Source organism: Oncorhynchus clarkii, chromosome 18 (genome assembly GCF_045791955.1).
Source record: "Oncorhynchus clarkii lewisi isolate Uvic-CL-2024 chromosome 18, UVic_Ocla_1.0, whole genome shotgun sequence".
In the NCBI taxonomy this organism is placed as follows: Eukaryota; Metazoa; Chordata; class Actinopteri; order Salmoniformes; family Salmonidae; genus Oncorhynchus; species Oncorhynchus clarkii.
In genome coordinates, this window is record NC_092164.1 from 5056672 (window position 1) to 5071011 (window position 14340).

A 14340-nucleotide genomic window follows, 5' to 3' on the forward strand; every position below is an offset into this window, starting at 1 on the left:
CTACATAGTAAATTATTTTTGACCAGAGCCCAAAAAGTAGTGCACTACATAGGGAATATAGGATGCCATTTTGGGGCAACCTGGCTCCGCCCTAAGTCCTGTCGTCTCCTCAGAGTTGAACAAGCAGCCTGTCGGTCTCTGGCTGGGGGGGACCAGGGGGCCGCTGGCTCTGCCCTAAGTCCTGTTGTCTCCTCAGATTTGAACAAGCAGCCTGTCGGTCGCCGGCTGGGGGGAACCAGGGGGCCGCTGGCTCTGCTCTGAGACCTGTTGTCTCCTCGGAGTTGAACAAGCAGCCTGTCGGTCGCCGGCTGGGGGGAACCAGGGAGCCGCTGGCTCTGCTCTGAGACCTGTTGTCTCCTCGGAGTTGAACAAGCAGCCTGTCGGTCGCCCGCTGGGGGGAACCAGGGGGCCGCTGGCTCTGCTCTGAGACCTGTTGGCCCCAGGCCTGTGGGGCTTTATAGGCTTTACATTCACATGGTAATGTTCTGGGGTTGCATGCTTTGTCCATTGGGAAACTATGTTCACAGGGCACTAAAACATTGCTAAGAGGTCTACACAAGACAGTGCCAGATAACACACAAAACAGGGGGGAGGGGAGGGAGGGAGAGAGAAAGAAGGGGGGGAGGGAGAGAGAGAGAAAGAAGGGGGCAGGGAGAGAGAGAGAAAGAAGGGGAGGGAGGGAGAGAGAGAGAAAGAAGGGGAGGGAGGGAGAGAGAGAGAAAGAAGGGGAGGGAGAGAGAAAGAAGGGGGGGAGAGAGAAAGAAGGGGAGGGAGAGAGAAAGAAGGGGAGGGAGAGAGAAAGAAGGGGGGAGAGAGAAAGAAGGGGAGGGAGAGAGAAAGAAGGGGAGGGAGAGAGAAAGAAGGGGAGGGAGAGAGAAAGAAGGGGAGGGAGGGAGAAAGAAGGGGAGGGAGGGAGAGAGAAGGGGGGGAGAGAAAGAATGGGAGGGAGAGAGAGAGAAGGGGAGGGAGGGAGAGAGAAGGGGGGGAGAGAAAGAAGGGGAGGGAGAGAGATGCTAAGCCACTGGTTGCTTAGTTTACAGGTGTTAGGCTGCTACACTGTTTGCTTAGTTTACAGGTGTTAGGCTGCTACACTGTTTGCTTAGTTTACAGGTGTTAGGCTGCTACACTGGTTGCTTAGTTTACAGGTGTTAGGCTGCTACACTGGTTGCTTAGTTTACAGGTGTTAGGCTGCTACACTGTCTATCATCAAACAGCTAGAATGGGATTATTTCCATCAAATGAATGAACAAGTATTATGATGTGGACTGAATGGATTCCCACCCTCGTCTACAACCGCCACAAAGTCAGCAACGTTCGCGTCAGCACAGGGTCTAGGCTACTGGGAACATCCAGTGTTTTAATACTAGGCCTCCAGTCCCCTGGATCACTTCACCTCTTGTAGGCTACAGGGTCTAGGCTACTGGGAACATCCAGTGGTTTCATACTAGGCCTCCTGTCCCCTGGATCACTTCACCTGTTGTAGGCTACAGGGTCTAGGCTACTGGGAACATCCAGTGGTTTCATACTAGGCCTCCTGTCCCCTGGATCACTTCACCTGTTGTAGGCTACAGGGTCTAGGCTACTGGGAACATCCAGTGGTTTAATACTAGGCCTCCTGTCCTCTGGATCACTTCACCTGTTGTAGGCTACAGGGTCTAGGCTACTGGGAACATCCAGTGGTTTCATACTAGGCCTCCTGTCCCCTGGATCACTTCACCCGTTGTAGGCTACAGGGTCTCGGCTACTGGGAACATCCAGTGGTTTCATACTAGGCCCCCTGTCCCCTGGATCACTTCACCTGTTGTAGGCTACAGGGTCTAGGCTACTGGGAACATCCAGTGGTTTAATACTAGGCCTCCTGTCCCCTGGATCACTTCACCTGTTGTAATCTACAGGGTCTAGGCTACTGGGAACATCCAGTGGTTTCATACTAGGCCCCCTGTCCCCTGGATCACTTCACCTGTTGTAGGCTACAGGGTCTAGGCTACTGGGAACATCCAGTGGTTTCATACTAGGCCTCCTGTCCCCTGGATCACTTCACCTGTTGTAGGCTACAGGGTCTAGGCCTTTTAAATTATATTCATTCTAACATTAAAAATGAACCTTTTGAATGAATGTATTCCAAACGAAGTAAAAACATCTCACTGTAGGCTAATTATTGCCTAACAATGTCATGTGTAAAAAAAAAAGACCCTAAATCACATTTAAAAAAGGCTGAATATTGATGTATGTATTAAAGTAATTATTTAAATATCGAATGAATTAACATATTACAGATTTACCGTCGCTTTCATTCTGTATTCTCATAGCGGCTTCCTGTCATTCTGCGGTAGGAAGCACCTGTCTACGTCACATACAGCACCTGTTTCGGGGTGGGGTCTGTCTGTCTCCGCAGCCAGCAAACCAAATTCCCGAAAGGTGTCGGACAAGGAACACAAAACACAAGACAGACAGAACAATGGGGAGTCTGTTTAGGAGGATAATTTAGGTCTTTCCTTTTTTTTAATAGATAATAAATTGGGCGAGATAATATTTATTAGTTTAATGGATCAATCATCAACGATGAGGAGGTTGATACTGGCCGCGTTCGTCCTCTCTTCCCTACCGACAGGTGAGTTTTTGTTGATGAAAATGAGCAATTTATATTTGAATCGTTAAATGTTGTCAATTCGTCCTGTTCTTGCATTAGAGCTTCGTTTCATTAAGTCGCGTCAAAAGTTTATGCTATTCTAATATCCATCCACAACCCAAAAAGTTCCAATGACTAGCCAGTTAGGCAGGAGCCGGGGTATCGGTCACATGATGGACAGATACCGATGAGTTCTCACGATGACTCGCACTGTCGTCCTGTCAAGTTACAGATACTGATCCTTATCTAGATTTAGACCTACTCATAATGAAATACTGTAGATTGAAAATGGAATTCACCTTTTTTTTAGAGCAAAACTCCTGTTGTTTTGGCTCCAGCTGGGGGGGGGGGGGGGGGGGGGGGGGGGGAGAATGGGTGTTAGTTATCCTGACATTGCACCTCAATAATAGTAATTATGTAGGGTATTTAAGGACATAGACCCCGACAGTTACAGAGTAACCTGACTAACCTAAATGGCAACCTGGTCTCAGAGCATTTCGTATTATTCTGTACGTAAATCCGGGACACTCCATTTAGTGTGATATGTTATGTTTGGTATGGTTACAGAAGACAAACTGTTACTTAAGGCAAAAACGAAAGTAGGGTGGATGGGTGGGTGTATAATGCAAACGTCTAGCTCTAGCAACCCAAAGGTTACGAGTTCATCACAGACAACTTCAGCATTTTAGCTAATTAGGAACTTTAACTACTTGCTACTTTGCATCTACTTAGCATGTTAGCTAACCCTTCCCCTAACACTAGCCTTAATCCTTTAACCTAACTCCTAAACTCAACCTTAACCCCTAGCCTAGCTAACGTTAGCAAGCTGTCTAACGTTAACCACCTAGCTAGAATGTAACATATCATACTGTTTGCAAATTCCTAACATATTGTACTTTTTGCAAATTCGTAACACGTAATATGAATTGTAAGTTTTAACATATCATAGGTAATGTGTGATGGACATACACAAATGTAATACATACCATATGAAACTTAACATATGATACTAAATGGAGTGTCTCGGATTTACATACAGAATAATACGGAATGCTTTACAACCAGGTTGTAAAGGGTGGTCTATTGCCGATATCCCTCAACTCTGGACCTCAACGCCAGTTCCACTGCGTTTTGTCAGGGCTCTCCAAAACTGTCCCTGGGGAGAAACCGTCCCGTCGGTTTTCACTCTAACCTTAATCTAGCACACCTGATTCTAATAATTAGCTGCTTGATAAACTGAACCAGGTTAGTTATACTTGGACTTAGAATGAAAACCTACAGGAGGGTAGCTCTCCAGGAACAGGGTTGGAGAACGCTGTCGTACGGTAAGAGTTGAATACACCTGGCCTATACTGTAGAGGTGTTTTTACAATCAAAATGGAAGTTGAGTCTATTTGAATCAAACTGTTTCCTGTGGCAGGCTGTCTCTTGCTTTCAGTCACTAGTTTTTCTGGTTGAACCACCTTCAGCAGGGCTCTGTCACACACACGTACACATACTCTATCCCATTCTTTTATTCTCTCTATCTCATTCAATATGTTTTAACCCAATGATTCCCACCGGAACGCCAGCGCATTTTGGTACCAACGATTCGTCTGTGATTTAACGGGGGCTGAGCTAGAGCGGTGTTTGTGAGACCAGGGCAGTCCGAATGGATTGAGCTACAAACTATTTAAAGCGATCTCTGAAAAGCTGAGGCTCTCAGGAACACGCACGTGTGACATGTTTAGGTCCATGACCTCACAAGCTACAGAAGAGTCGTTAGAAGGTAAGGTTCTTCTACATAGATCATAGGAAATCCCAGGACATAGTGTCTCTAATACTGTAAGGGGTTCTTCTACATAGATCATAGGAAATCCCAGGACATAGTGTCTATAATACTGTAAGGGGTTCTTCTACATAGATCATAGGAAATCCCAGGACATAGTGTCTCTAATACTGTAAGGGGTTATTCTACATAGATCATAGGAAATCCCAGGACATAGTGTCTATAATACTGTAAGGGGTTCTTCTACATAGATCATAGGAAATCCCAGGACATAGTGTCTATAATACTGTAAGGGGTTCTTCTACATAGATCATAGGAAATCCCAGGACATAGTGTCTATAATACTGTAAGGGGTTCTTCTACATAGATCATAGGAAATCCCAGGACATCGTGTCTATAATATTGTAATAAGCTGACATAGTTGCTGTCACAAACTCCACCCAGTTGTCACTGACTAGTTGGATATTTCCCAGTGAGCAAACCATTTCTGTACTTGTTTTTGCTTTGGTGGACCTTATGTTTTGTATTGGCATTTGTCAATAAAACTCATGAATACAACTGTTTATGTCAAATAGTTTTGTGTTCTACTTGTAGCCCTGGTTGTCCTGAAAATACAATGTTAAAACACTTCATGGTGAGAATAAATATAAGGGCTGGCCGTGCAGAAAGTCAGATCAATGAGAAGCTGATTTTTGCTGTGGCCTCGGGACTGATGGAGTTAACGCACATCTGAGCAAGAGAACAAGGACATTAGAATGTCTAGTTGTAGAAACCGACGCCTCACAAAGCAGCTTCATTAAATAGTACCCACAAAACACCAGTCTCAACGTCAACACTGAAAAGGCGACTCCGGGATGCTGGCCTTCTAGGCAGAGTTCCTCTGTCCAGTCTCAGCATCAACAGTGAAGAGGCGACTCCGGGATGCTGGTCTTCTAGGCAGAGTTCCTCTGTCCAGTCTCAGCATCAACAGTGAAGAGGCGACTCCGGGATGCTGACCTTCTAGGCAGAGTTCCTCTGTCCAGTCTCAGCATCAACAGTGAAGAGGCGACTCCGGGATGCTGGTCTTCTAGGCAGAGTTCCTCTGTCCAGTCTCAACTTCAACAGTGAAGAGGCGACTCTGGGATGCTGACCTTCTAGGCAGAGTTCCTCTGTCCAGTCTCAACTTCAACAGTGAAGAGGCGACTCTGGGATGCTGACCTTCTAGGCAGAGTTCCTCTGTCCAGTCTCAACATCAACAGTGAAGAGGCGACTCCGGGATGCTGGCCTTCTAGGCAGAGTTCCTCTATCCAGTGTCTGTGTTCTTTTGCCCATCTTAATCTTTTATTTTTATTGGCCAGTTTGAGATATAGCTTTTTCTTTGCAACTCTGCCTAGAAGGCCAGCATCCCGGAGTCGCCTCTTCACTGTTGAAGTTGAGACTGGTGTTTTGCGGGTACTATTTAATGAAGCTGCCAGTTGAAGACTTGTGAGGCGTCTGTTACTTAAACTAGACACTCTAATGTACTTGCCCTCTTGCTCAGTTGTTCACTGGGGCCTACACTGATTTAATTTAATGTTATTTTAATGGACAAAAATCGACTTTTCTTTCAAAAACTGTACATTCCCCCTTTCTCACACACACACACACACACACACACACACACACGCATACACGCATACACACATACATACATACATACACACTGACATGATGTATTCTCTCCTATCAGAGGTGCAGGGCGTCCAGGTGAATGTTCCTCAGACAGAGAGGAGTACAGCTCTGTTTGCCTCCGTCATTCTGAAGTGTGATTACTCCACCTCCGCTAACCAGCAGGATGTCCAGGTCACCTGGCGATACAAGTCCTTCTGCAAGGACCCCATCCTGGAGTATTACTCCCAAGGTTAGTTATGGACCCTTTCCTAGTCTCCAGGTTAGTTATGGACCCTGTCCTAGTCCCCGGGTTAGTTATGGACCCTGTCCTAGTCCCCAGGTTAGTTATGGACCCTGTCCTAGTCCCCAGGTTAGTTATGGACCCTGTACTAGTCCCAAGGTTAGTTATGGACCCTGTACTAATCCCCGGGTTAGTTATGGACCCTGTACTAGTCCCCGGGTTAGTTATGGACCCTGTACTGTCTCCAGGTTAGTTATGGACCCTGTACTGTCTCCAGGTTAGTTATGGACCCTGTCCTAGTCTCCAGGTTAGTTATGGACCCTGTCCTAGTCCCCAGGTTAGTTATGGACCCTTTCCTAGTCCCCGGGTTAGTTATGGACCCTGTCCTAGTCCCCAGGTTAGTTATGGACCCTGTCCTAGTCCCCAGGTTAGTTATGGACCCTGTCCTAGTCCCCAGGTTAGTTATGGACCCTGTACTAGTCCCCAGGTTAGTTATGGACCCTGTACTAGTCCCCAGGTTAGTTATGGTGGAAGTGAAGGGAACTGGCCTGGAGCTGGGTTTGGGAGTTGGGCTACATGTTAACTAGTTGGGCTACAGTTTGTCGGTGTATATAGGCAAATTCTAAGGTTGTTAGTGGTTGGGTAGATGAGTTTGCTTTAGTGTTTTCTTCAGGTTTGTAGTGAGGCCCAAACTTCCTGTCTCACTCTAGAACCTGAAATATGAATTCAATTACTGGTAATGTACAGTTACTCACTTCTGAATGAAACATATCGCCCTCTATAGCGTACCAGAATGCTCTGCAGCTGGGTCAGGACCCGGCCAATGACTGCCCAGACCGCCAGCGCACGGTGAGGATCATCGTCCAGAAGAGAGGCTCCAACGAGGCCATACTGGGCACAGAGTACCGGGAACGCAAGATCTCCGTCCAGAACAGTGAGTCTAGACAGCCTTGTGTTGCAACATTCCAGTAACTTCCCCTAAATCCCCCAGTTTGATAGAAATCCTGGTGGGAGAATTCCAAATTCCCTGCTTAAATCCCTCCTGATACCGGAAGTCATCCAACCTGGGCATTTCTGGAAAACCTGGGATTTTTAGGAACGTTACTGGAATTCTGTAACTTTAATCCAGTCACAATGTCACACCTGCGTTAACTAATCCAAATAGTGGTGGAATACAACAACAATGTGAAATGACTGGAGGTTCCCAGAAGAATGGATTGAGAAACAACGTGTGAATGTGTGCTGTTTGTTGCTAAGCTGACATGTTTTGACGTTGTTGGGCCTGTCTTCCCCCACAGAGGCTGACCTGGTGATCAATGAGATCATGTGGTGGGACAACGGAGTTTACTACTGTTCTGTGGAAGCCACGGGAGACACCAGCGGCGGCTTGGATGGCGTGATCCAACTCATGGTCTACAGTAGGTTGACCACGACCACAGCTATGACCACAACCTGGGCCGTGTTCATAAAGCGTCTCTGAGTCAGAGTGCTGATCTAGGATCAGGTCCTTCCTGTCCATGTCATCTGATTCGTTAAGATGTCTTTCCTGTCCATGTCATCTGATTCGTTAAGATGTCTTTCCTGTCCATGTCATCTGATTCGTTAAGAGGTCCTTCCTGTCCATGTCTTCTGATTCGTTAAGAGGTCCTTCCTGTCCATGTCATCTGATTCGTTAAGAGGTCCTTCCTGTCCATGTCATCTGATTCGTTAAGATGTCTTTCCTGTCCATGTCATCTGATTCGTTAAGATGTCTTTCCTGTCCATGTCATCTGATTCGTTAACTTCTTACGGCTGAAATCCCGTTAACGGGATCGATTTGACAACAGCCAGTGAAAGTGCAGGGCGCCAAATTCAAACAACAGAAATCTCATAATACTTGAATGTTTGAGGAATTTTAAATATCTTCTTATGGCTGTTGGCAGTATTGAGTAGCTTGGATGAATAAGGTGCCCAGAGGTGCCCAGAGTAAACTGCCTGCTACTCAGGCCCAGTTGCTAATATATGCATATTATTAGTATATTTGGATATAATATAAAACACTCTGAGGTTTCTAAAACTGTTTGAATGATGTCTGTGAGTATAACAGAACTCATATGGCAGGCAAAAACCTGCGAAAAAATCCAACCAGGAAGTGGGAAATCTGAGGTTTGTAGATTTTCAAGTATATGCCTATCCAAGATAGTGTAAATTTGGTCCGATTGCACTTCCTAAGTCTTGGGGATGAGGTAGTTGGGTGTGCTATTTACAGATGGGCTGTGTACAGGTACAGTGATCGATCGGTAAGCTGCTCTGACAGCTGATGCTTAAAGTTAGAGAGTGAGATATAAGTCTCCAGCTTCAGTGATTTTTGAAATTCATTCCAGTCATTGGCAGCAGAAAACTGGAAGGAAAGGAGGCCAAAGTAGATGTTGGCTTTGGGGATGACCAGTGAAATATACCTGCTGGAGCGTGTGCTACGGGTGGGCGTTGCTATGGTGACCAGTGAGCTGAGATAAGGCGGGGCTTTACCTAGCAAAGACTTATAGATGACCTGGAGCCAGTGGGTTAGGCAACGAATATGTAGCGAGGGCCAGCCAACGAGGGCATTCAGGTTTCAGTGGTGGGTAGTATATGAGGCTTTGTTGACAAAACGGATGGCACTGTGATAGACTGCACCTAGTTTGCTGAGTAGAGTTGGAGGCTAATTTGTAAATGGCATCGCCAAAGTCAAGGATCGGTAGGATAGTCAGTTTTACGAGGGTATGTTTGGCAGCATGAGTGAAGGATGCTTTGTTGCGAAATAGGAAGCCGATTCTAGATTTAATTTTGGATTGGAGATGCCTAATGTGAGTCTGGAAGGAGAGTTTACAGTCTAACCAGACACCTAGGTATTTGTAGTTGTCCACATATTCTAAGTCAGAACCATCCAGAGTAGTGATGCTAGACGGGGGTGCAGGCAGCAATCAGTTGAAGAGCATGCATTTAGTTTTACTAGCATTTAAAAGCAGTTGGAGGCCACGGAAGGAGTGTTGTATGGCATTGAAGCTTGTTTGGAGGTTTGTTAACACAGTGTCCAAAGAAAGGGTAGATGTATACCGAATGGTGTCATCTGCGTAGAGGTGGATCAGAGAATCACCAGCAGCAAGAGCGACATCATTGATGTTTACAGAGAAAAGACTATGCCCAAGAATTTAACCCTGAGGCACCCCAGAGGTCCGGACAGCAGGTCCTCCGATTTGACACACTGAACTCTATCCGAGAAGTAGTTGGTGAACCAGGCGAGGCAATCATTTGAGAAACCAAGGCTTATTGAGTCTGCCGATAAGAATGCGATGATTGACAGTTGAAAGCCTTGGCCAGGTCGATGGATACGGCTGTACAGTATTGTCTTTTGTCGATTGTGGTTATGATATCGTTTAGCACCTCAAGCGTGGCTGAGGTGCACCCGTGACCAGCTCGGAAACCAGATGGCATAGTGGAGAAGGTACGGTGGGATTCAAAATAGTCGGTGATCTGTTTGTTAACTTGGCTTTCGGAGATTTGAGAAAGGCAGGGCAGGATGAAGCTAGGTCTATAACAGTTTGGGTCTAGAGTGTCTCCCCCTTTGAAGAGGGGGATGACCGTGGCAGCTTTCCAATCTTTGGGGATCTCAGACGATACAAAAGAGAGGTTGAACAGGCTAGTAATAAGGGTTGCAACAATTTTGGCGGATCATTTTAGAAAGAGAGGGTCCAGATTGTCTAGTCCTGCTGATTTGTAGGGGTCCAGATTTTTCAGCTCTTTCAGAACATCAGCTGTCTGGATTTGGGTGAAGGAGAAGTGGGGAGGGGGGCTTGGGAAAGTTTCTGCGGGGGGTACAGAGCTGTTGGCTGGGGTAGGGTTTGCCAGGTGGAAAGCATGGCCAGCTGTAGAAAAATGCTTATTGAAATGATCGATTATCACAGATTTATGTTTTCATGTCATCTTATTCATTAGGAGAAGCCATAGCTTATATCAGCACTAGTCCTACTGTGAAGCACTTTGTAAATACGGACCCTGGTGGGAATGGACTCTAAATGAAGTGACATGGGTATAAGTGCATGTCTGTTTCCTGACCTAGTAAGTATCATCTGATGTAATGATTTCCTGTGTTGTTGTCTCCAGACTGGCTGACGGTGCTGTTCATAGTGATTGGAGCTCTGCTCCTCATCCTGCTCTTCTGTATCTGCTGCTGCCAGTGTTGTCCTCAGAGGTGCTGCTGCTACGTCCGCTGCCCCTGCTGCCCACAGACCTGCTGCTGTCCTGAGAAAGGTAGGGAAGGGCCTCTGTCTGTCCCTGCTGCCCACAGACCTGCTGCTGTCCTGAGAAAGGTAGGGAAGGGCCTCTCTGTCTGTCCCTGCTGCCCACAGACCTGCTGTCCTGAGAAAGGTAGGGAAGGGCCTCTCTCTGTCCCTGCTGCCCACAGACCTGCTGCTGTCCTGAGAAAGATAGGGAAGGGCCTCTGTCTGTCCCTGCTGCCCACAGACCTGCTGTCCTGAGAAAGATAGGGAAGGGCCTCTCTTCTCTCTTTCTCACACACTTAGGCTCCATCTCACCTCTTCCTCTGTGTCTCTCTCTCTCCAGCGGTGATGCAGCACAGGATGATGAAGGATGCCCAGAGGGCCATGGGTCCATGGATGGGAGGTCAGCCCATCTACAGCCCCATGAGCCACGGATCCTCACAGATGAACCCTCTGCTGTATGCAGGTTAGTCTTACACACACACAGCAGAGCTATGCTTCTGATCTTCTAAATGTGTTTTAAACAAATCCATATTTGTCACTTATCATGGTTTTCTCTGTCCCATCAGGCTCCCAATCAGGGAAGAGCATCGCCATGGCCCCCATGCCCCTACCCCCTCCCCCATCTGGCTACAACATGCCCCCCAGTGTCCACGCTGCCAGCATCTACGGCAACCAACATCCCGGCAACAAGCAGATGCTGGACTACCTGGAGAGCCAGGTGAGGGGCATGGATGGGACCAGCCCCATGATGCAGCCCCAACCCCACCACCAGCAGCTCCAGATGATACCCCCTCCCCCTCAGCACATGATGCCCCAGCACGTCCCCTTCTCAGCGGGTCCTCCCAGCATGCTCTCTGGCCTGGACGACGGGGCCGTGGAGTACCGGGGGATCATCCAGATGCCTCCCATCGTAGAGCAGCCTGGACGAGGAGGTCGGAGAGGGGGCCAGCCGCCGCTTGCTCCTAAAACACGTCCACCCAGCTCCAGAGGAAGCAGCCGCAGCGAGAGTCGCTTCACCAGTCACCGTGACGACCGCAGCGAAGCCAGCGGGCGCCGTTACCCGTCGCCGTCAAGGAGCCGTGGCATGCCAAGGAGCTACAGTGAAGACTTTCTGGACGGGGAGAGCCGGGGGGCGCGGGGTCGAATGGGTTCACGTGACGACCTCAGCGACAGGGTCCCTCGATCCCGCTCCAGAGACGAGCTGTTCGAGGAGCAGCGTCGCGCCCCGCCTCCCAGCAACTACTCCCGCTCCCGCAGAGGGTCGTTCAGTTCAGATGAGGATGAAAACAGCAGGAGAGGAGAGGGCAGAGGTCACAGGAGAGGAGGAGGAGGAGAGATGTATTCAGACATTCCGCCCAGCTATTCTGAATACGAGCCGGGACAGAAACCACCAAGGAGGAATGAGCGTTACTCTGTTAAAACTCTGCTTTAGTTAGTACACTGAATACACACTCCTAAACACACACACACACACACACACACACACACACACACACTCACACAACCCCTTCAAAAACATTTGATTTGATCCATGCCTTCAATTACACATAATCATATAATCACGCAGATATGAAAGAATCACTCACAAAGACACACTGGTGCACACTACTTGGTTTCGTCACTTCTTCCATTCAGGGAGCCTTTAATTAATGTGTCCCGCTACAGGGCAAGAGTTCTGGCAGGGGCACTGTGGTCATCTGATCTGGGCTCTCACTGGCTACCTCTCCTCTCCTTCTGCTGAATGGCATTACAACAGCCCCCTCTGCTGGTTGAACGCTCTCAGTGCAGATAAGTGCCCAATCTTAACAATCTGTTGTGCAAACAAAAGCTGTGTGTGCAGTACAGTAGTCAGCCAGTGAGTCAGCCCTCAACAGTAGATGAGCAGTTTGAAAGGCTCAGCGTTGGGAAATCAGAGACTGTAGAAAGAGCTGAGGTTGGGCAATTTTGCAGAGCTAAGCAACTGTCTCAGGTCACACTGTCATGTCCTCCTCCACCCTCTATCTCCTCATATTGTGCTATTCTAATTAGAGGTTGACCGATTATGGTTTTTCAACACCGATACCGATTATTGGAGGACCAAAAAAAGACGATACCGATTAATCGGCCAACTTTTATTATTTATTTTTTTATTATTTAAAATTTTTAAAAGTTATTTATTTGTAATAATGACAATTACAACAATACTGAATGAACACTTTAACTTAATATAATACATCAATAAAAATCAATTTAGCCTCAAATAAATAATGAAACATGTTCAATTTGGTTTAAATAATGCAAAAACAAAGTGTTGGAGAAGAAAGTAAAAGTGCAATATGTGCCATGTGAAAAAGCTAACGTTTAAGTTCCTTGCTCAGAACATGAGAACATATGAAAGCCGGTGGTTCCTTTTAACATGAGTCTTCAATATTCCAAGGTAAGAGGTTTTAGGTTGTAGTTAATACAGTATTTATAGGACTATTTCTCTATACCATTTGTATTTCATATACCTTTGACTATTGCATGTTCTTATAGGCACTATATATTGCCAGTGTAACAGTATAGCTTCCGTCCCTCTCCTCGTCCCTACCTGGGCTCGAACCAGGAACACATTGACAACAGCCACACTCGAAGCAGCGTTACCCATCGCTCCACAAAAGCCGCGGCTCTTGCTAGGCAAGGGGAATAACTACTCCAAGTCTCAGAGCGAGTGACGTTTGAAACACTATTAGCGCTAACTAGCTAGCCATTTCACATCGATTACACCAGCCATTAGGCTGATAGGCTTGAAGTCATAAACAGCGCAGTGCTTGCGAAGAGCTGCTGGCAAAACGCACGAAAGTGCTGTTTGAATGAATGCTTACGAGCCTGCTGCTGCCGCCTACCATCGCTCAGTCAGACTACTCTATCAAATCAGACTTAATTACAACATAACACACAGAAATACGAGCCTTTGGTCATTAATATGGTTGAATCCAGAAACTATCATTTCGAAAACAAAACATTTATTATTTCAGTGAAATACGGAACCGTTCGGTATTTTATCTAACTGGTGGCATCCATGAGTCTAAATATTCCTGTTACATTGCACAACCTTCAATGTATGTCATAATTACATAAAATTCTGGCAAATTAGTTCGCAACGAGCCAGGCAGCCCAAACTGTTGCATATACCCTGACTCCGCTTGCAATGAACGCAAGAGAAGTGACACAATTTCACCTGGTTAATATTACCTGCTAACCTGGATTTCTTTTAGCTAAATATGCAGGTTTAAAAATATATACTTCTGTGTATTGATTTTAAGATAGACATTGGTGTTTATGGTTAGGTACAGTCGTCCAACGATTGTGCTTTTTTCGCAAATGCGCTTTTGTTAAATCATCCCCCAGCGTTGCATCGATTACATGCAACGCAGGACACGCTAGATAAACTAGTAATATCATCAACCATGTGTAGTTAACTAGTGATTATGATTGATTGTTTTATAAGATAAGTTTAATGCTAGCTAGCAACTTACCTTGGCTTCTACTGCATTCGCGTAACAGGCAGGCTCCTCGTGGAGTGCACTGAGAGGCAGGTGGTTAGAGCGTTGGACTATTTAACGATAAGGTTGCAAGATTGGATCCCCCGAGCTGACAAGGTGAAAATCTGTTGTTGTTCCCCTGAACAGGGCATTTAACCCATCTTTCCTAGGCCATCATTGAAAATAAGAATGTGTTCTTAACTGACTTGCCTAGTTAAATAAAGGTATAAAAAATACATTTAAATCGGCAAAATCGTCACCCAAAAATACAGATTTCCGATTGTTATGAAAACTTGAAATCGGCCCTAATTAATCGGTCAACCTCTAAT

At 46.5% G+C, this 14340-nt stretch overlaps 1 protein-coding gene across 1 annotated transcript; it reads left to right on the top strand.

The window, feature by feature from the left end:
* The first annotated feature begins 2453 nt into the window (after window positions 1-2453).
* On the top strand, window positions 2454-11959 carry LOC139372248 (immunoglobulin-like domain-containing receptor 1). The gene is made up of 7 exons (XM_071112016.1): window positions 2454-2611; window positions 6106-6276; window positions 7052-7201; window positions 7566-7685; window positions 10390-10536; window positions 10849-10971; window positions 11075-11959. Exons 1-7 carry the CDS (start codon window positions 2545-2547, stop codon window positions 11938-11940), a joined length of 1644 nt encoding a protein of 547 aa, XP_070968117.1. The 5' UTR covers window positions 2454-2544; the 3' UTR covers window positions 11941-11959.
* Window positions 11960-14340: the final 2381 nt, after the last annotated feature.